The 21,993-nt window shown below is 39.6% G+C and overlaps 1 protein-coding gene across 1 annotated transcript in view; it reads left to right on the top strand.

Moving 5' to 3' along the window:
• The window catches only part of LRP2 (LDL receptor related protein 2), a 227,289-nt gene that overhangs the window by 59,889 nt on the left and 145,407 nt on the right, over positions 1-21,993 (top strand). Inside the window, exons 5-13 of the mRNA XM_055289622.1 lie at positions 5,819-5,929; positions 6,268-6,381; positions 8,158-8,274; positions 9,535-9,687; positions 11,378-11,497; positions 17,466-17,594; positions 18,812-18,981; positions 19,736-19,959; positions 21,656-21,862. Coding sequence (XP_055145597.1) covers positions 5,819-5,929; positions 6,268-6,381; positions 8,158-8,274; positions 9,535-9,687; positions 11,378-11,497; positions 17,466-17,594; positions 18,812-18,981; positions 19,736-19,959; positions 21,656-21,862 — 1,345 coding nt within the window. The remainder of the gene's footprint in view (positions 1-5,818; positions 5,930-6,267; positions 6,382-8,157; positions 8,275-9,534; positions 9,688-11,377; positions 11,498-17,465; positions 17,595-18,811; positions 18,982-19,735; positions 19,960-21,655; positions 21,863-21,993) is intronic.

The raw sequence follows: 21,993 nt of genomic DNA, 5'->3' as shown, positions 1-21,993 counted from the left end.
CCCATCTTTAAAAAGATCCTGAGATCCCTCTTAGCTGTTGCCAATTACTCTGCTCCCTTTTACAACAGAGTTTCCTAGCATTAGTGTTAATGGCTGTTTCCATTTACTCTCATCCTGTTTCTTCCTTTAAAAAAATTTTTTGCGTATGTAATATATCCCATTGTCCATTTTTTTTAGAACCCACTGAAAATAGTCCTTCATCTTCACCAATCTCCTGAAAACATTCTTTCAATGCTACCAGTGACTGCCATTATGCTAAGCCTAATGGTTCTTGTTCAAATATCACTTCTCAGAGAGCCACTCCCCACAGTTACTCTTTACCTTTTACCCAGCTCTATTTTTGCAACTTTTTTCCCATTGTGACATTTACTTTAATAGCTGTAATTTCACTCTCCCAAGCAGAATGTCTGTTCCATGAGAAATGGGATTTCATTTCATTCTTTAGTACCTTGCACACCTATAGGTGTGCGATAATTATTTTTGTATGGATTGATTAATAAAATGCTGTGGGAATTGCTACTTCACTTGTAATTTTGTTTACCTTTTAATTTAATTCTTAGCACAGTATCTATGAAGTCAGATTTCAATAAATATATGTTGAGCACAAGAGAATTCTAATTAAGAAGAAGGCAGCACTCTGTAGAATAACTGGTTTCTAGGATATTGACATTCACTCTGCAATGATTTGCTGATGAGTATTCAAATTATTTGGGGCTAGGTTTCCAGCAGGGAGGCTCAGCCACACCATTTCTAGTGATTGGAAAGCGGCTACTCTTATAATGCTGGGGTGCAGCTAGTTTTCCTGTCTCTTTGATTAGATTTTGTCTTTTGTTCTGCCCAGGTGGGTCCCTGGGAATAACTACTAAGGTATGGAACCATGGTGTTGTCTGGCCTTCAATGAAAACATGTAGCCCAGTGCCACCAAACATGATGTACATTATAAACATTTGTTTACCCCTTAGAAGGCGTCTTACTTCTTTGTACTATTCCTTGGAGCATTTGATGCACATTTTTCCATCTTGTTGCCCGGTCACTTTTGTAGTAGAGCTTGTGTGATTTTTTTTTTTTAAGGAATTTAGAACTATGTCAGTTTTTATCTCCTTTGCAGTTTTTGGTGATAGCTCTGTGTATGGGAAGAAGGCAGTGCTGTGGATCTCCAATCCTTGGAGCAACCCTCTCAGGCACATTTCTAGTCGAAGTCTAAGATTAGGTCACTGTGGATAGAGACCAGCAAGGAATCTGGGCTTAAGACCCAGCTAGTACAAAGGGAGTGAGCTAAGGAAAACTAGATAACTTAATTTGTTTCTCTTTTTGCTTTGGCTTCCTGAAAGCCACCCAGACTAAACTTGATGTTAGTTCAATTCTACAAGTCCTCGAGATGACCATATTTTCTTTCTCTTTCCAAGGTGCTGATTTCTTTCTTTCTTTCTTTCTTTCTTTCTTTCTTTCTTTCTTTCTTTCCTTCTTTCTTTCCTTCCTTCCTTCCTTCCTTCCTTCCTTCCTTCCTTCCTTCCTTCCTTCCATCCTTCTTTCTGAATTTCTTTTTTAATAAATCTGATTTTATATAACTTTTTATTGAAAGCTTCTTCAAATTACTTTTGGACAGAGGCAGGAAATACTTCTCTGTTTTTTCCCTTGTATGTTTCTACATTCCCTAGGAGCTAGTCCATGATGGCAGTCACTTTAGGGACTTGAAATTCACCAGGAATGGGGGTTTGGGGAGTCGTGGTGGTACCTTTATGAGACTTTAACTTTATGGCCTGTTTTTTGTTATTGACTCTCCTGTTTGTCCTGGTACTGCTTCTGGAAAGTTATTTTTCCTGCATAGGTTTCCTAGAATTCCTAGATTATATCATATTGAAGTACTTTGTTGACTATGCCATAAGTTGTGGGAAACTAGAGTTGGCCTCACTTCTCCCTTCTTCCTAATGCGGATGGGAAACTGACTGGCAGAAAGAAAATCTTCCCCCCTTCCTCTCGTGTTTCTTCTTTTTCTTTTCATAATCTCTTTTAAGAATTTTCTATTACCATTTCATTCAATTTCTTTCTTCTTTAATTTTTCACTTCTTCCTGTTACTTACTCTGCAGCCTGTAAGTGGTAGATGTATCTGTGGTAGTGGTTAGTAACCTGGGTATGGAGCCAGGTTGCTTGGATTTGAATTCTGGCTCTCCAACTTTACCAGTTATGTGACCTTTTTCAAATTCCTTAACCTCTTAATGCTCAGGTTCTTACTCTATAAAATGGGAGTCATCATAGTATTTACTTCATGAGGTTTACTTCATGAGGTTGTTATGAAGATGAAATGAGTTTATACATATTGAGTACTTTGACACATATCTGGCACATAGTTTTTAATAGATGTTATTGATGATGGTGATGATGATGATGATGGTGATGATTGCTTGTTTAACTTTGTGGGTAGTACTTGCAAGTAAGTGCTGGTGGCCAAACTGGTAGATTCTTTCTGGCAAATAATTACATTGACTGGATTAATCTGTCTTGGAGCCAGAGTAAAGAACATAAAGTAACTTATAAAGGATGACTCTAGGACCTTGAAAAGTCCCAGGTGTCTGGGCTGGACTTGTATCGGTAATTTCTTGTGTGTGTTTGTGTGTGTGTTTCCCAATCTTGGCTTAAGTTTCCTAACTTACTTTTAAGATCCCTTCTTCATAATAATGGTCTTTTCTATGTTCTTCTCAGCCATGTTGTCAAATTGTGAGAATAAAACGTGTCTACAGTCTTCCCGTCAAGATAATAATGAATAGTGCCTTATATTTGTATCTTACTCTGCTTAAAATGATTTCCATTCTAAGAGGTCTACAAGGTCTTCAAACTACATTTCTACACCCTCCTCCCTGGTTATGTAAACAGAACTATGGCATGGAGCTTTCTTGCTTCAAACCAAATCATTAACAGCGAAAAAATATAAAAACTCTTGTCTGCATAATTTTGGGGCAGCTCCCAAATGTGGGGGAACAAATCTGAACATGTATCATTTGGGACTGGGAGAAAGTAAAGAAAGGGGAAGCAAAGAGTGGTATGAAGAAGGATATTCTCACCTTTTAGTGTTAGAAAAAACCTTAAAGGTCTGAGGCTTAATTTACAGCTACTTGCTGATCTTTCCATTACAACCAAATTCAGAAGGAAGAGTTTCCTTGGTGTTCTTATATATGGTCTCCTCTTATATTGCACTTTACCCTATACTTAAAATCTTGCAGGACATTTTAGCCACATGGTGGATTTGCTCTATGGGAAGAAGATTAGACTCAGGCTTGCCAAACAAATAAACCAAAAAATAAGATTTTAGATATCTCCCAGTTGGAAGCTCAAAGGATTGTGACTTACTGTTTTCTGGAGTAGATTGAAACTCATTAACATCTTTAGCAATGGTAGTAGAATCCATTCATTTCTTTCTTTGCTGAGTGTTAACGGTTCAGACCTATTCTCTCTGTGTGGGTCTCCAAAGAGGGAAAACCATTCAGAAACAGATTTCCAGGTATTTTCGGTATTTAGTGGAGTTAGGGAGCTCTGTGCAATCTTTCCTATGAGTATACATCTCAGGTTAACTATGCACTGAAGAGATCAAGGTGTGCCGGGGTTGAGAGGGGTCCTCTGCTGATTGAGAGAGATTCTTTATCAGTGTGGTTGGAGACAAGAAAGCTGTTTGTTCCTCATTCCAAAAGTCAAACTACTGACCTCTGGCCATCACAATACCCTCCCTGATGATATCAAGCTGGCCTTGTTGTTTGTTGGGTGGGGAATGGGCCTTGTCAGTAAACTTGTAGTCATGTCAGTGGTTACTGTTTTAATCTTTCCCCTTTCAATTTTCTGGCACTGGCTCTCAAAAAGCAGGATGAGGAAAACGAGAGCTCCATCCAGCACACTTATTCCAGATTCTTTATATTTATAATTATCACCTTAAATGAAGTAGCCACCGTTCAAGCCCAGATTAATTTTCCTCCAGACAGATAGCTTATCTATTGCAAAGAGCTGGGTTTTCTATGAGTTTTTCTCCTGCTTGCTGCTGCTCTTAAAAGGCTAGATAACACATTGACTGTAGGAGCTATCTGGCTCACAGGGGCAAAGGAATTGCTTTCTGACCTCACCTGGTCTTTTGCATCGCTTGAAGGGAGAATTATTAAAGGGAGAGTTGTGTGACTCATTTGAAGGCACATTTGTAAGGCATATCATCTCAGCGAGGAAAGACGCAATAACTCTAGGCACTGGCTCACTTTTGGACTATTAAAAAACAAAATAAAATTCAGAAAAAATTTTAAATTTTAACCAGCTATTTAAAAATGCCTTCCATTTTAACATATGATTGACTATATGTAACTCTGGCAATTGAGATATTTAAGGACACTTAATAAACTAGCTTTGAACCTCTGGAGATGAGAAGAGTTAGGCTTATTCCTTTACTATACCAAAAAAAGATCACTGGAGAGTCCATTTTTTAAAAAGTGCAAGTTGTTAACATGGCACAAGTTTAGTACAGTTTCAGCACAGAATTTTGTGCATGGCTTCTGCTTGAAAAGACTTGGGACTATCCAAAGAATTATCTTCAATATATTTATATCTCTATAAAATCTCAAATAGGGTTCTTAAGTGCAAAATTGAGACTCAAAGTCAACTAAGACATACCTTTTCCTTGGTTAAAAAGAAATCAGAAGATGACCTGATAATCACTACAAAAATAATCTTTCATGAAGAAGATGGTTAGACCAAGGAAGATATCACATTTGTGAAAAGGAGGGTATTCAAAGGCCATAAAAGGCAGAACTTCAAAATATTTTAAAAAGCCGAATGAACTAAAATGTTCACCTGTGATAAATAATGGCAATATTGAACATTTCTCGAGCACAGAGAGTAATGTCCCACCCCTGTACTAAGTGTTGGGGATTCTAAAATGAGTAATACAGGATCCTTGATCTCAGGGAGTTTCATTATGTCATGGGAGAAAGAGATCAACAATCCACAGAATAAAGCCTCCAGTAAGAAGTTATGAGAGACAGGTGGTCCAAGTCTGGCAAGTAGAGAGGAGGGACAAATAGCACGTTATTCCTATGAGGAACTTCCTGATTTTCCACTGTGACCTAGAAAACCAGGTCCAGTGAGTAGCAGTGAGGTGGTCATATGTACATAAAGTGGCAATGATAATTTGTGCTTTGAAAGCACATTATGCTTTTCAACATGCTTTACCAGACATGGTCTTTTCAGGTCCCTCTACCCTGTGCAGTAGATTATCCAAATGTGCAGATAGGGAAGTAGCAACATAAAGAGGACATGAAGCTTGAGTCACAGTAAATAGCTGCTTAGTGGTACCTCTGGGCCGCCAGGGCTCCTGAACTCTAGGCCTGCTTTCTTTCTCCAACCTGCCAGTGGAAGAAATGGCCTTTCTTTTTTCCAAGCTTGTGCGGTGGTACTTTAGTTTCCTGGGATGTTATCTGTGTCATGTAAAAGAATGTTTGATTTTGAACTAAATTCTTTCTCATTCTTCATCTTTTAGCTCAAAAGTCACTTCTTTAGGGGATACTTTTCTGGGCCTCCAAATCTCTCTGCTATGCAGTCTCACAGTCCTCTGTACTTTCCACATTAGCACTTTTCCCAGTTTGTAATTTACCATTTGTGTCTTATTCGATTAATGTCTGTCTCCCCTGTCTAGCCTTACTCTCCATGAAGCCAGGGAACATATTTCTTTTGTGTATCAATATATGCATTTAGTGACTTGCATATAGTAATCACTCAATAAATGTTTGCTGAAGGAAATTTAAGGTGTATTTACTGTTTCCTTTTTTTTTTTTTTTTTTTTAACAATAGAGTACCCAACATGTGAGCAGCTTACTTGTGACAATGGAGCCTGCTATAACACCAGTCAGAAGTGTGATTGGAAAGTTGATTGCAGGGACTCCTCAGATGAAATCAACTGCAGTAAGTATTGTGCACAAGGCGTGCAGTGGTGTGCTGAAGCTGGTTTATACTGGTTTGAGAGAGCCAACATGTGCATCTCTTCCCAAGTTCGGGTTCAGTGAATTCATGTTGGTAGTTTGAAGTCAGCCATTGGTAGGAGTATTTACATACTGGAAATCGGCAAACACTACAAACCAGGGCCTTTTTGTTCCTGGATAACTGGTTCTTAAACATTTACCAGCACACCACTGCTTAATAAGAATCCCTTTTTAAACTGGAGATGATCTTCCTTTGAGATTAAATGGCTACAATGGAGTTAACTTCTCTCTTTTCTTTCCCTTCTTAACTTTCTGTTGCAGCTGAGATATGCTTGCACAATGAGTTTTCATGTGGCAGTGGAGAGTGTATCCCTCGTGCTTATGTCTGTGACCATGACAATGATTGCCAAGACGGCAGTGATGAACATGCTTGCAGTACGGTGATTTCTTTATGCTGGGTCATGTTGTTGGGGGTGTTTTGTTTTGTTTCGGTTTGGTTTTGTTTTCTTCCCCCACTCCCCCATCAATGTACCGCTTTTTTCAAGGAAAAGAATCACTACCTTTGATGGCAGATGGAATCAGGTCACTAGGGGCCTTGGCACGAGCCATTGTGGTGTTGCTGGACCTGGGCTCCTTTATTTTCCAAGGATCTGTGTAGATGTAAAGGGCTGGTGATGGACAGTTTGCCTTTTCTCCTTAGGCTCCAGGGGTACAGATATATTGTATCACTGGATTCTCAAGTGACCCATACCTCTGACAACCTTGACAGTCGAGTGAGAGAAGTGTTTTTAAGGGAAAGGAAGTTCCTAGGAGTGTCTCTAACTCTCCTCTTTACTTTGAAATTTCTACTGCATTAAAGTTGGAGGGTCAGGAAAGTTTCTTTTTCTTCTTTTTTTTTTTTTTTGGAGATGGAGTTTTGCTTTGTTGCCCAGGCTGGAGTGCAGTGGCGCGATCTGGGCTTACTGCAACTTCCGCCTCCTGGGTTCAAGCAATTCTCCTGCTTCAGCCTCTCGAGTAGCTGGGATCACAGGCATGTGCCACCATGTCCGACTAATTTTGTGTTTTTAATAGAGATGGGGTTTCATCGTGTTGGCCAGGCTGGTCTCAAACTCCTGACCTCAAGTGATCCGCCCACCTCGGCCTCCCAAAGTGCTGGTATTATGGGTATGAGCCACCACGCCCAGCCTGAAGGTTTCAGTGTGGTATAGGTGGCTTTCTTGCCTCCACTTCTTCACCCTGACCTTGCTTTTATGTCCATGCTGTTGCCTGCAATGCAAATTTCTACTGCATTGAAGTTGGAGGTCTCTCTTATTGTTGCCACCTCTCCACTTACGTTTTTCGGAATGAGTAAAGTTAGAAGACTTCGTGAAAGAGTTTTACTGTGTTCAGTAAGTTGGCAGCTTTGTGTGGTGATTTATTTACTAGAATGTATGATTTCCCTCCACACCTCTTTTGATTGGTTGGTACCCATGCCTTAGGATGTTGTTAAATATTTTCGATATCACCCTAATTTTCAATGAGCCATGCCTGACTTCCTTTCTGGAACCGGGGCTTATTTCAGTGACAGAGAATTAAAGAGAATGTGACACCATGGAATGGTTGACTCAGAATCATTTGGTCATAGATTAGCAATTACGGAGCTTGTAGTAAATATGAGAACGTGGGATGTTGTCATGTCTGCAGCATCTTTGTCTGCATTTTCTGTTCTGTGCCAACACATTGCAAACCATCTTGTTTTTAATTTTTTTTTTTTTGAGACAGGGTCTCACTCTGTCATCCAGGCTGGAGTGCAGTGGTGCGATCTCGGCTCACCGCAACTCCACACCCCCCACCAGGCTCGTGCCATCCTCCCACCTCAGCCTCCTGAGTAGCTGGGACTACAGACATGTACCACCATGCTTGGCGATTTATTTTTTGTATTTTTGGTAGAGATGAGGTCTCACCATGTTGCCCAGGCTGATCTAATTTTTAATCTTGAAAAACAGAAACTGGCACCTGAGTTCATTTCCTGGACCCAAAGCTGCTGTTATCTTCTTCTTTCTCTCTCTTTTTTTTTCCTGCTTTTTAAAAATCTTTGTCAAGATATTTAAGGGATTAAACTGATATAGATATTTCAATTTCTAGGAGTTCTGCTTAGGCAGTGAGATGAGAGCACTTTGAGTTTTTCCAGGTGATTTGTGTCTTTGGAGTGCAGCTGTTGCTTTGTTCCAGACTATCCGACCTGCGGTGGTCACCAGTTCACTTGCCCCAGTGGCCGATGCATTTATCAAAACTGGGTTTGTGATGGAGAAGATGACTGTAAAGATAATGGAGATGAAGATGGATGTGGTAAGGAGGGGAAGAGATTCCTACTGAAAAGCATTTTCTTCAACTGTTTTCCAGCGCTTGTGTTTTCTCCTTTCCTTTTTAGAAATTTTGTGTGACAAGCAGGCCTCAGGATTGGCTGGAGTTGAAGGGGTTGTTTAGGAACTTAGTGGGTGGGGAAGAAGGAGGTGACTGTGCTAACTTTTCCTAAGAAGATTCAGAACTCAAATACAGATTAAATTATAATCCCCTCCTTTCTGTCTTTAAGGCAAAATAGGAAGGACAGTCTCTGCCTCTTCTATACCCCAGTCTGATTTTCTCCCTATAAGACTGCCTGTTTTAGATTTACCTATATAAAACTAATAGGCTGGGGAAGGAGAGAAAATAGGAAAAATGTCATTTGTCTTAGACCTTACGATCTTTAAAAATGACTTTGAACCTTGGTAACAGTTTAGCTTATTTTTTTGTTTTTGTTTTGTAAATTCTGATTCCCAAATGAGTCACTGACATTCAGTGGTGAAAGAGAGGCCACCTTGGGAACATGTGGGGTGGAGCTGGGGATTGGTAAGTGTAGGAGAAGCTACTATCCAGGGAAGTGCTTAAAGATTCTGTGAGAAGGAAATTGCTAATGATATTCACCCTTTTATGTTGCTGATATTCACCCTTTTATGTTGCTGATATCATCAGCAGTACCTCCAAAAGTTTAGCAGTTACTAATACCCACACCCTACAGCAAGTTACCTGCACCATTCCAATCCCAGGTATGATAAGGGAAATGCTTGTTCTGGGAAAATAAAACATAGTTTTAAGTTTTTATGTTCCAGAAACTGGTTTTTCTACATTTGGGTTATGGTTTTTCTTATACTGTTGACATTTCACTAAATAAACAAAGCAAATCAAAAACCCCAACCACAAACTCAAGCAATTCTGGACCTAACTTGATGGCCCTAGTTCTATAATTCAGGATTTAAATAACTACATCTTTTCCTAGGGGATTATGAATCTAGTTTGTTGATAATTGAGGCCCGTATTGGCTTCTTACTCTTATAACCCAGCTGGGGGCTGCCTCTTCCAGGAAAAGTGGAGTAATTCCATTATGCCTCTCCTTAGAATCTCAGTAAAAGACGAGTGGTACAGTTAGAAATCACTAACTTATTGTAAAATGTAGATCATTTATAGATTTCTCTTGTCCAACTTGCTCTACATCCTCTTTTAACCACTGATTAAAAAAGAGCTGGTTGTACCTCCCCTGTGGCCTGTAACTCTCTCTTTTTCTCCCCACAGAAAGCAGTCCTCATGATGTTCATAAATGTTCCCCAAGAGAATGGTCTTGCCCAGAGTCGGGACGATGCATCTCCATTTATAAAGTTTGTGATGGGATTTTAGATTGCCCAGGAAGAGAAGATGAAAACAGTACTACTACTGGAAAATACTGTAGTGAGTATAGACATTTACCTGGGTAGCTTTCAGATAAAGATATTTCTGTTTTCTAGATCAGACGTTCAAATACAGTGTATCTGTTGGCGTTTGCATAACAAAGCACCCCAAGACTTAGTGGAGTAAACTGGCAAATGTGTCTTATTTCTCATAGTTCTGTGGGTTGGCTAGGTAGTTCCTCTGGCCTATATCAGCTCACTCACATGTCAGGCTGGTTGCAGTAAAAGCTTGGGCTAGCCTAGCCTTGTTGACCCAGTGGCTGAAAGAGCACACCCTAGGGCTCAAGTACTTTCAAGGTTCTACTTATGCCAAGTTTGCCAAGTCTTATTGTCCAAAGCAAGACACTTGGCCAAACGCAGAGTGGATGGAAAAAATAGACTCCATCTATTGATGGGAGCAGCCTAACAATTTTTTAGCAACTCACCGTCCCTAATCCCTAACACACACACAGGGAGGATTGTTTCAATGACAATTTTGATGACCTTAAAGATGTTCTGGAGATTTTATTATCTGACTTATAATGATGGAAAAAGGCCTTGTCTGGCTGTACTAAAAAAAAAAAAAGCTTCTGGTTCCTGGGTTAAGTACTTTGAGTTACTCTCCAATGGCAAAACTGAGTTGGCCATGCACAGTGTTGTTTGATTATGTCTTGTGTGACCACACTCATTTATGAGGAAACTGCCTGGAACTAGGGATTTTTTGCTCCTTTTTTGTGACTGTAGAATATTCACCCCACCAACAACCCATCAACTCTGCGGAGAGCTGACTGTCCTATAAGGGAATACCATTTAAAGCCTTGATTTCATCAATAATATACTCTAACTAAATTTGTGATTGCCTAGAAGTGCCCATGTAACTGCAACCCCAAGGTTATTTTTTGTTTCCTGACAAAAATTGTACATAATATTTAAACAGGCAGAGACCTCTATGGTATTTTTTTCTCTATTTCGTTTGGGAGCCCATTTAAAAAAGCTTAAAAAATTAATAAGAGATATGTAGTCACAGTATGAAAGTTGGAAAATAAAAATTAACCAAAAGAAAAAAATATAATCACCTGAAATCCCATCTCTTGAAGCCAGCCACAGTTAATATTTTTAGGGCTTATTCTTGCTCCGGTCACTTGGGAGTGCTTAGCCCTTTTTACTGTGTAGACACAAAGATAGACCCAGGCATGACCTGATTTTTTTTTTCATAAATAAAACTTATAATGACTTACACTTGCACATAGTTATAACTTTAAAAAGGAGCTTTTTTTTTTTTATTTCTTCTGTTTCTGCTCGAGACAGGCTCTTGTTCTGTCACCCAGGCTAGAGTGCAGTGGTGCAGTCATAGCTCACTGCAGCCTCCAACTTCTGGGCTCAAGTGATCCTCCTGCCTTGGCCTCCCAAAGTGCTGAGATTACAGGTGTGAGCCACTGTGCCTGCCTAATGTTTTTATTTTTAACTTTTTGTGAAGATGAGGTCTAGCTACATTACCCAGGCTGGTCTTGATCTCCTGGCTTCAAGCAATCTTCCTGTCTCAGTTGAACTTTTATGGCGAAATTTTGCAGTAAGCTTTTAAGGGTGACAGATTTTTCTGTACATCTACTACGTGCTTACTTAGCTGCTACTCATAGAAAAAGAAGCTATTGGGTTAATCAGTCTTGTCCAGAGGTCACCATTCATTTAACAAAGTTCTTCTCTTTGTTTAGGTACGACTCTGTGCTCTGCCTTGAACTGCCAGTACCAGTGCCATGAGACGCCGTATGGAGGAGCATGTTTTTGTCCCCCAGGTTATATCATCAACCACAATGACAGCCGTACCTGTGTTGGTAAGTGATGGAAGGCGGGGGCTACTTGTCTTTCATTACAGTATACTGATGGGTCCCCTGATCTCTGACATCAAGGAGGTTGCACTTGTGGAGAGTCGTCATGGTCTGTCATAACAAAGAGCAACCCAGACCTCACAGAAAACCTGGCAAATAGGGAATTTTAACTCTGAGAAGGTTTTGTGTGGTGTACAAGGCAAAAGAGTGGTTCTGTCATGAGCGAGTTGACTAGCTACCTGGAACCTATCCACTACTTGAGGAGGGCGGTAGTCCTTTTCTGTTTTCTTTTCAAGTATTTGGCATCAGGATTGGTGCAGCCATACTGGTTACTCAATACTGAACTACTTCCATGAGGTTGGTAGATAGCTGCTGCTTGAGCCCAGCAAGTACCCCTACCTTGCTCCCCTGGCCTTTTCTCCAGGATGCACAAATGTCCCCAGGATCCCACAACTAAGGAGTTGTTACCTGACACAGCAGAGGATTACCAGGTCATTGCTCAGGTGACTACACTGGTGGGTCAGTGCCTATGCTGGGCTGGCTACTCATTCCACTGATTGTGACATCCACTTGGAACTATTATTCAAGATGAGCAGATTCTTTATCATCATGCTTCCAGATGGTGGCTGGCATTAAACTAGACACCAGTACACCAACTATTTCCTCATATCTCTCCTCTCTGACTTCAGAAATTATTTCTCCCATTGGGAGATTTTTGATTTTGATGCCAGCTTTATATCTCACTGTGATTAGGACAGGGCCTTATGATGGGAGAATTAGACATGACCCACTATCGTCAGTTTTCGTTTTCTTAGTGAGTTTTTGGTGCTCTGATCTTTTTTCCTTCTATCTGATTTTTGATACATGAACAACAAACATACTAGCAGGAAGTGATCACAGAGGGAGTTTAAATAAAACTATTTTTACTGCTGTTGGGAAAAGGCATCTGGAAGGCAATTGAAAGTATTCATTAAAATTTGGTAGTCATCTATGGGTCTCCAAAATGATTCAGAATTTTCCCAAGATATTTATATTCTTTTGATATTCCTTAGAAATGTGAGGTATTCTTTAGGGCTTTTTGGATAGAAACAAACATGAAATATGTAAGAAATGCTTCTAGAAAAGTATTTCTTCTGAAATTATTTTAATGTTATTAAAATATTAAAATTTTAATATTTTAGAACTATTTGGTAAAATTTGGTAAAAAATATTGAATTTAGATAAACCTAATGAAGTTATTCAGTCTTTAGTCTCAGCTCATGGCTTTCAACATAATTATACTTTGTCAAATACGGCTAATCTTAATGACTACTCATAGCCAGAAAAGCCTTTCTTTTTTCTTTATTTTATTATTATTATTATTTTTCAGCAGAAGTGCTAGCAAACAGAAAAACGTATTGATACCAGAAATAAACTCTGGTTTGCAAATTAAACTTGAAATTCTTGAGAAAGTCTGATTCTCAGCATTACCGAAAACTATAATCGTTGGGCTCACTTACCTATCACATGCCAAAAAAAAAAACCGGATTTTTATATCCAGTAAAGCAATCCATTTGAGCTTTTCCTTGTGTTCATAGTAGGTAACCGCAGGTTTTTAATATCAGGTCCACGTTCCAAAGCTGCCCATCTAATTGCTCCTCTTAAGTAACTGTATTCAACAAGGTACTTTAAGATCAAGCCACTTAAGTGAACTCTGGAATAATTTAAGAAGGCCCCCAAATTTCTAATCATTTTAAAACATTTTATAAATAAAAGTTATGATCTGCAACTGGCCTTAAATAAGATTGCAGGACACGTTTTGTGTTTTATTGTTATCATTACCATTATATTGGGGATGCATTCAAGTAATTTACAGATACTTTTCACATGAATGCCCTTATTGGTTAGGTGGTGAGCTGACTCTGGGGGCCCTGCCTGGATTTCAGGCAGCCCTGGGCAGAGGGGCAGCCTCACTTCTGCTCAGAGTGGGGCTCATCTGTGGGTGTGAAGCCACTCCCGTGTCTTTGGCAAATGTCAGGCTCCTTTGCCCCCCTCACTGCTACCCAGCTGCCAATCCCATTCCCAGCCTTTTAGTTCTTTAGGCATTTTCCTTTTCTCTTAGTAGAAAAGAAGTTCCAATAGAAATACCAGAAGCCACATTCTCAGTATTACATCAGCTTTTCTCTCTTTTTCCTTTATCAACTCCCAAAGAGGAGTTGGGGCTGAGCTGTCTTACAGTTGAAACTTGATAGGCCATGAAGTCCTTTCAGGAAAAGTGATTTGTTCTTTCAGAATCCCTAATTCAGTCTTGTGATGCCCCACAAGCTGTTCTCAGTTTTTTGTTCCACCCTAGAGCCCAGATAACACATTTTCCATATTTTCCAACATATAAGTCTGTGGTGAGCCTTGGGTTGTATTTCCAAATGTCTAGGGTTTCCTAAATGTCAGAGATTCAGGCCACTTCAGTTTTCAATAGCCCCTTACAAAGTGAAAGGCTGTCATAACAAAATTCTTGTTTTATAAAATTTTGCATTTAACCTACTAGTGAATGTAAGGCAGAATATTGCAGTATTATGCGTGCACAAGATAATTTCAGTATTAGAGAAGATACCACAATTAATAACACATTGGAAGTAGTGTGTTCTAATACTGGGGCACTAATTTTAAGTTCCACAACAGACATCTTCTTTCATTCCCGCCAGCGCGTTTCTGGGACTTTAGTACAGACAACCTCATTTGGAGATAATCTCAAAAGTCTACATTTGAGGGCCTTTGTGAATATGAGGCCCCCTGCCACCTGCAGAGACCTTTTCTGTGACCTTTGCTGTCCTTCGAGAATGTGTCATTTGCCTCTGAGTTTTGAGGCTGGGTTAACATTTATTTCACATTTGTTTCAAAGAAGACTGTATTTTTCCCTCTTTATAGAGAACTCTTTAAATACATGACATTAGGAAACCAGTTACACTTGTTTCAGCTGAGCTGAATTTTTAAGGGAATTGTTGCTTTGGTTTGCTCTCTCAAGCATTTCATTTCAACAAATACTCTCTGTATGGCTATAACCCTCTGCATGGCTGACGCATTACACAGGCTTCAGGTGTTGGAAACCTATGCAACATTTATTATCTTAGACATGGCTCCCCAGTGAATACCTCGGTGGTAATCAAGAATAACATTGAATAATCCTGACACGAAATCTTGTGTCTTTCTACCATTCATCTGCCTCTGGTAGTCTTGACCTGGGAGTGGAAGCTCTGAGGCATGCTGAAGCAGTTTACTGGGCTCATTGTTCCTGATTGACAGGACATGCTGTTTGTTGACAGAATGACATCGTGGTGCAGAGTGAGGGCAGGGAGGTCATTCAGCATGGTGGGGTTTCACACAGCCAGATGGATCAGAGGGTGGCCAAGGGGGTCTCAGTTAAAAAGGGGTTTTTGAATTATTTTCACAGCAGTATTTGTTGGTGGGAGGAGACAAAGAATAAAAAGGAAAGAAAAATAGATAAAGGTATTGGAGTGAGAGGGGGATTGTAAAGTAGTGTTTTAGTGTTTTGTGTGGTTTCCACTACCTTTTCTACTCTCGTGAAAACCCTCAATTCTACTTTTATTTTTCTTGTCTTCACTCTGGCTGCTGATGGATGTTAATTAACCTTCATATTTCTCTATAGTGATCCAAGGATACAATCTTACTGTCACAAAAGTGACAGCAATTTTATACACTTATTCAAATCCTGTTTTTTGAGATGGGGTCTCACTGTTGCCCAGGCTGGAGTGCAGTGGCATGATCACTCTCACTGCAGCCTCCCACTTCAGCCTCCCGAATAGCTGGGACTACAGGCACGCGCCTCCATGCCTGGCTAATTTTTTTATTTTTTTTTTTAATTCTTAGTACAGATAAACCCTTGCCATATTGCCCAGGCTAGTCTCAAACCCTTGGACTCAGGCAATCCTCCCGCCTTACCCTCCCAAAGTGCTGGGATTATAGGCGTGAGCCACCGTGCCAGGCCCACTCATTCAAATCTTTAAACCACTTGTAGTGCAGGTGATAGGAAGGGCATTTGTGCTACAGCATTCCTAGTTATGACTTCTCCACCTTTGGTTTCCTTCTGTTTGACATCAGAACTTCTGCTTAGAGTGACTCCAGATCCTTAGATGTAGTCTCATGGATCTTGCATTCAAAATGAAGTTACGACATTCTGGGGGTTTGAGGGAGAATGTCCTGTACTTTTTTTCCTGCTGAGGCAAAGCCTTAGGTGGAGCTTTCTCAGGGCTGAGTTGAGGGGACAGAAGGGATTCATCAGTGAGGGCATTTCACACCCTCACGTGGCCTTTCGCTTGGTAGTGTCCAGATCGGATTGGGTTTTTTTTCCTTTGGTTTGTCACGGTCCTTGGAAAGAAAGATATGCTGGCTCATGTTGTTATGTTTAATCTGCAGGGAAAATGAGATCATTAGAAGAACCTTCTTGGGGCTGGATGCGGCGGCTCATGCCTGCAATCCCATCACTTTGGGAGGCCAAGGCGGGCTGATCACTTGAGACCAGGAGTTTGAGACCAGCCTGGTCAACATGGGGAAATGCTGTCTCTACTAAAAATACAAAAATATTAGCCGGATGTGGTGGTGCGCACCTGTAGTTCCAGCTGCTTGGTAGGCTGAGGTGGAAGGATTGCTTGAACCCGGGAGGCGGAGGTTGTAGTGAGCTGAGATTGTGCCACTGCACTCCAGCCTGGGCAACAGACTGAGACTCTGTCTTAAAAAAAAAAAAGAAAAGAGAAGAAACTTGGCCCTTTGGCGGGTTATGGAATAGTGGGCCACCCAGCAGGAATAGGTGAACCCAATTCACAACTTTGACAGTTGCTGCCAATGTAATCAGATCATAGAAATCTGGAGAATTCTAGACTTGGGAGTGCAGTGGTTTCAGAAATTATAATCTACTCGAGAACTTCCTGAAACCAGAGGGTGTGGGAACTCCATTGTTATAGTTTGCTTAGGTCATCCTCCCAGGGAAGCAAGCAGGGTGAAGGATGATGGAGAGTGGACGTGGACTTGGAACGTCAGATGTACCAATTTCTGCACCCCTGAAGCCTTATAGTCTTTAAGAAAGACTCTTTTAATATTTCGTTGTGTTCTCCCCTCCATATTCTATTGTTTATGCCAATTATATTGGAACTATTTTTACACGGTAGAACTGGGACTTCTCTGGTAATGAACAGAGCTCTGTCATATAAGGGACTTTCAATGAACACTTACTAAATGAGTGAATAATAAGTTAACCAATAAGTAGAGGAGAAGAAATTTTTGATGTCTTGAAAATAAATTCAATTTAATTTTGGTTATAATTTTTTGACATCAGAGGAAAGACAGCTGGGTAAATAGACCTTTCCAAATACTTTATTGCAGTCATAGATTTGTGTCTTCCTGAGGGGCTGTCTATAGGTAGGTCTTACTTTATTCAAAAATAGTGCTGTCCAATAGAACTTTCTGCGGTGATATAAATGTATATCTTCACTCTCTCATATTGTAACCACTAGTCATATGTGGCTATTGAGCACTTGAAATGTGGCAAGTGGCTAGGAAAGCAAATTATTAATTTTATTTTATTTTAATTAATCTAAAGATACATTTAGATAGCCACAGGGGGTTGGTGGCTACCATATTGGAAAGCATAATATTAAAGGGAAACATTTACACCAAAATTTATATATTTGTAAACTAACATTAATAAATGAAATGCAGTACCATAGGGCTATGAATTCAGGAAGTGTTGTGCATTTTCTGTAAAGTTATCCTTCGTGTAGGTTTAAAAAATGATGTAAATGTTCTTTTTCCTTACACGAAGATGGTTGTTATAAATTCTTAGAACCTGTGCCTAACTCCAGAGGGTGTTTATTTAGACATGAGCAACACCACATTCTTGGCCATCTTATCTAGGATTTTTGTCAGAGAGTGCTTAATAAATGCTGATAACCTTGACTACAAATGTGTATTTTCCATATGGCAGAGTTTGATGATTGCCAGATATGGGGAATTTGTGACCAGAAGTGTGAAAGCCGACCTGGCCATCACCTGTGCCACTGTGAAGAAGGGTATATCTTGGAACGTGGACAGTATTGCAAAGCTAATAATTCCTGTGAGTAAATTATGAACACCTGTATCTCTGAACAGTAAACAGATTCTAATAGCTTCTTTCCTTCCTTCTGATGACAACAGAATTATCAGTATTTATGCTGTTGGCAGGGCTTTATCATTACAAATCAGGGATGGCTCCGACTGCCTAGAAAAATTGGTCAACATTAATTTCATACTTTGATTTTTAAGGATCAATTTGTCGATTAATGGTGACCATTATTAATATTTTTAAATTGGTTGCTTGTTTACTTTGTCTAGGCTATCATGTCACCCACCTTTAATTGTGGAATAAATGCTATGCCTACATTTGATTGGCTTGGACATTTAACTTTTAATTAATTACCTGCCACAAAAGCAGGTGACAACTATCTATAGAAATAATTTTCACAGTGTTCTTGCAAAATTTAGGGGTATTTCCAAATGGACATGCTAAATTTGGATTAAAAATTTTTTGAATGCCCTAACTCTGGGTAATTTGTTGGAATCAATGTAAGAGTATGAAAAGTAGAAAGTAGTACAGAGTAGTAGATCACTTCAGGTGATCCGCCTACCTCAGTCCCTCAAAGTGCTGGGATTACAGGTGTGAGCCACTGTGCCTGGCCTTAATTATTTTTTTATAATGGCATAATATTCCTTTTTTTATGTTCATAATTTAACTAGTCCTCTACTGATGAACTTTTATATCATTCCTTATCTTTTGCTATTGCCAATAAGACTGCAATTAATACCTTGTTCCTATATCATTTTGCATACCTGTGAGTAAACAGACAGAACAGATTTGGAACCACCATTACCATCATTTTCAGAGGGATTTCCTGGTAATCTTTAAAATGTCTTCTGTGTTTAACAAAATCTAAAGTTGCACATGGGGCTAAGGTGCCCATATCACTAAGGAGTCTTGAAAATATCTGAGAAATACTCTCCTCAGTGTCATTGAAAGTGCACTGGACTAGCATCCAGAGTGCTTGAATTCTTACCAACTTCTTCCTAACTTACTGAGATTTTGGACACTTCATTAAGCCTTTTTGTGCCTCAATTTGCCCTTCTGTAAAATGGATAGAATGATAGCTATCTGTCTGCCTCAGAGGTTTATGTTAAAATCAGGTAAGACAACGTAGAAGATAGCATTTGAAAAAGCAGAAAGCATATCAGTTGTAAGCTACTTCACCATCCTTGCTCACCTGAAGGAGTGGTGATGCCTTCCTTCTTCGCATTTAGTTGGCGAGGCCTCCATTATCTTCTCCAATGGTCGGGATTTGTTAATTGGTGATATTCATGGAAGGAGCTTCCGGATCCTAGTGGAGTCTCAGAATCGTGGAGTGGCCGTGGGTGTGGCTTTCCACTATCACCTGCAAAGAGTTTTTTGGACAGACACCGTGCAAAATAAGGTAAATAGAAATTTCAGGAGCTGAATGGAACCCTGAGCACAAAGTGTTGATAGCTTTTCACTTTTAGAGGGAGTAGAGGGGAAAGTTCCTTTGTTTTCTAACAAAAAAGGCCCTTGAGATATTTTATGTTAATCAGCACCTTTTCCATGCTATACTATTACATGTGACCTATTAAACAAAGCAGTCTATTATATGGATTAGCCTTGAGCAACTTTTAATTTTATTCGAAGTGGAGTCCAAGAGCCTAATTAAAAGAAATAGTAGACATTCTTTCAAAACTGGATAGATATTTGGTAGTAATTTTTGAAATTTGATCATTTAAAATGTAAAAAGCACACTGCTTTTCTGGATGATAAAAATCAGATTTTTACCTGCATCTTCTAAATGGAACTGTAATTTGGGATTGAGTAACAAATATTGACAGTATTTTGTTTAATGGCCAAAATTTTGTTCCACTGTCTTATTTGGAAAGTGTGATGGGTTTAATTTCATCTTGGAGTAATGCAATGGAGATTTTTGAAACATAAATTTCAGAAACTCTTAAAGAGTTATGGAATTTTATTTATTTCTTCTTACATTTTATTATACCATTAATACAATTCTCATTTATTTAAATGATAACTGGCATGAAATTTCTGAAAATTGAGAATTTAGATTTTTAGCAATTCTGATTTGATTATAGCTAAAAATAATCAAAACAAACCATGTAGTTAGTGATGCTGAAGAAATATAATAATTTTGGTTTTTCTTTCAGGTTTTTTCAGTTGACATTAATGGTTTAAATATCCAAGAGGTTCTCAGTGTTTCTGTCGAAACCCCAGAGAACCTGGCTGTGGACTGGGTTAATAATAAAATCTATCTGGTGGAAACCAAGGTCAACCGCATAGATATGGTAAATTTGGATGGAAGCTACCGGGTTACCCTTATAACTGAAAACTTGGGGCATCCTAGAGGAATTGCCGTGGACCCAACTGTTGGGTAAGTGATGTGAAAACATATTGATTCCTGTATTTTTAGAATTTTCTCTCTCCCGCTATACACTGAACATCCACTGGATTAATCGAAGGCTCATTCTGATTTCTTTTTTTTTTTTTTTTTTTTTGAGACGGAGTCTCGCTCTGTCACCCAGGCTGGAGTGCAGTGGCACGATCTCGGCTCACTGCAGGCTCCGCCTCCCGGGTTCACGCCATTCTCCTGCCTCAGCCTCTCCGAGTAGCTGGGACTACAGGCGCCCGCCACCACGCCCGGCTAATTTTTTGTATTTTTAGTAGAGACGGGGTTTCACCGTGGTCTCGACTCCTGACCTCGTGATCCGCCCGCCTCGGCCTCCCAAAGTGCTGGGATTACAAGCGTGAGCCACCGTGCCCGGCCTCCCATGTCTATTTTGTGCCCTTATTTATAGAAGCTTTAAGAGAGTTTATTAAATATAATCCTATTTGAGGACATGTCACCCAAACACACCTACTGGTGTACTAAAAATACTTGTTGTTTTGGGGCTATGAATTTTATTCTTAGTGTTTGCCACGTTTTCCTAGCTAAGAGATTGGATTCTGTGTTCTAACTCAATCTAATAATATTATTACAACTAAACATTACTTACGTTTCATTATTATTAAGATGATTACTCTAACATGAATTAGCTGTAAAGATTTTTAAAGATGGATGTTGGAACTATTCCTTTCAGAACTTTCTTGATACAGGCTGGGACTGAGATATCAATGCTAATATCTCATTACAAGTTGTTCAGTCTGAATCAACCCAGCAACACCGATAATGATTTTCTTCAGGTTTAAATTTAAATTTCCCAATCTTCACATTTGAGAAGTGTTATAGGAGACTTAGCTTTCTCCTAGAATTTCACAATTGGGTCTTAGGACCCTTGGATAAGCTTTAGGCTGTTTTAGTCTTGGTGAATGATGATTATTCAGTTCTACTTCATTATATCAGCCATCCTTCCTTGAAAATGATGGAAATGTTCTCTGTGCCTAAGAATGGAAAACTGAGGAGCAAAATAGCTTGATACCTTCTTTTAAAAGGTATTTGTAAGTTTTCCTGGGTGTAAAAAAGAGAAGCAAAGGACAAATAAAGGAAACAGAGGAGAAAGTTCAGAAGGTGAATATGAATTTTTTTTTTTGAGACAGGTTCTTGCTCAGTTGCCCAGGCTGGAGTGCAGCTGCACAGTCACGGCATGCTGCAGACTTGAACTTCTGGGCTCAAGCAATCCTCCCACCTCAGCTTCCTGAGTAGCTGAGACTATGGGCAAGTGCCATCATCCCCAGCTAATCTTTTAATTTTTGTAGAGATGGGGTCTTGCTATGTTGCCCAGGCTGGTCTCGAAACATGGGCCTCAAACGATCCTTGTGCGTTGGCCTCCCAAAGTGCTGGGACCACAGGCATGAACCACTGTGCCTGGCTGGCTGAATATGAACTTTTAGACTGCCATATTAGTGCATCATAATAGTTGCTATTTGGAACTGTTGACGCTCCTGATTGACCCCCATAATCTCTTTAAAAAAAAAAAACAAACAAAAACTGAATTTCCCTGTTGTTTTATACTGTGGTTCTCTAATCAGCTGGATAAAATTTCCATTGATCCAAACACACTATTAAAAAAAAATTCCCAGGTAAACTTGTAAAATACCAGATTCTTTCATCTTCTGTTTTTCTCTTGTAGTTATTTATTTTTCTCAGATTGGGAGAGCCTTTCTGGGGAACCTAAGCTGGAAAGGGCATTCATGGATGGCAGCAACCGTAAAGACTTGGTGAAAACAAAGCTGGGATGGCCTGCTGGAGTAACTCTGGATACGATATCGAAGCGTGTTTACTGGGTTGACTCTCGGTTTGATTACATTGAAACTGTAACTTATGATGGAATTCAAAGGTAAGAAGTATTTTTTATGGCTTATGGCTTTATAAGTTGCAGGGAAAGTGCATAAAATGGCTGGAGAGAAATATCAAAGGACCAGAATTAAAATATTGCTTTGTCAGTGGACATGATAGGTTTAATGACCT

This window comes from Symphalangus syndactylus, chromosome 8 (genome assembly GCF_028878055.3).
Source record: "Symphalangus syndactylus isolate Jambi chromosome 8, NHGRI_mSymSyn1-v2.1_pri, whole genome shotgun sequence".
NCBI classification, from domain to species: Eukaryota; Metazoa; Chordata; class Mammalia; order Primates; family Hylobatidae; genus Symphalangus; species Symphalangus syndactylus.
The sequence above is the reverse complement of the archived record's forward strand: the minus strand, read 5'-3'. Positions and strand labels throughout refer to the sequence as shown.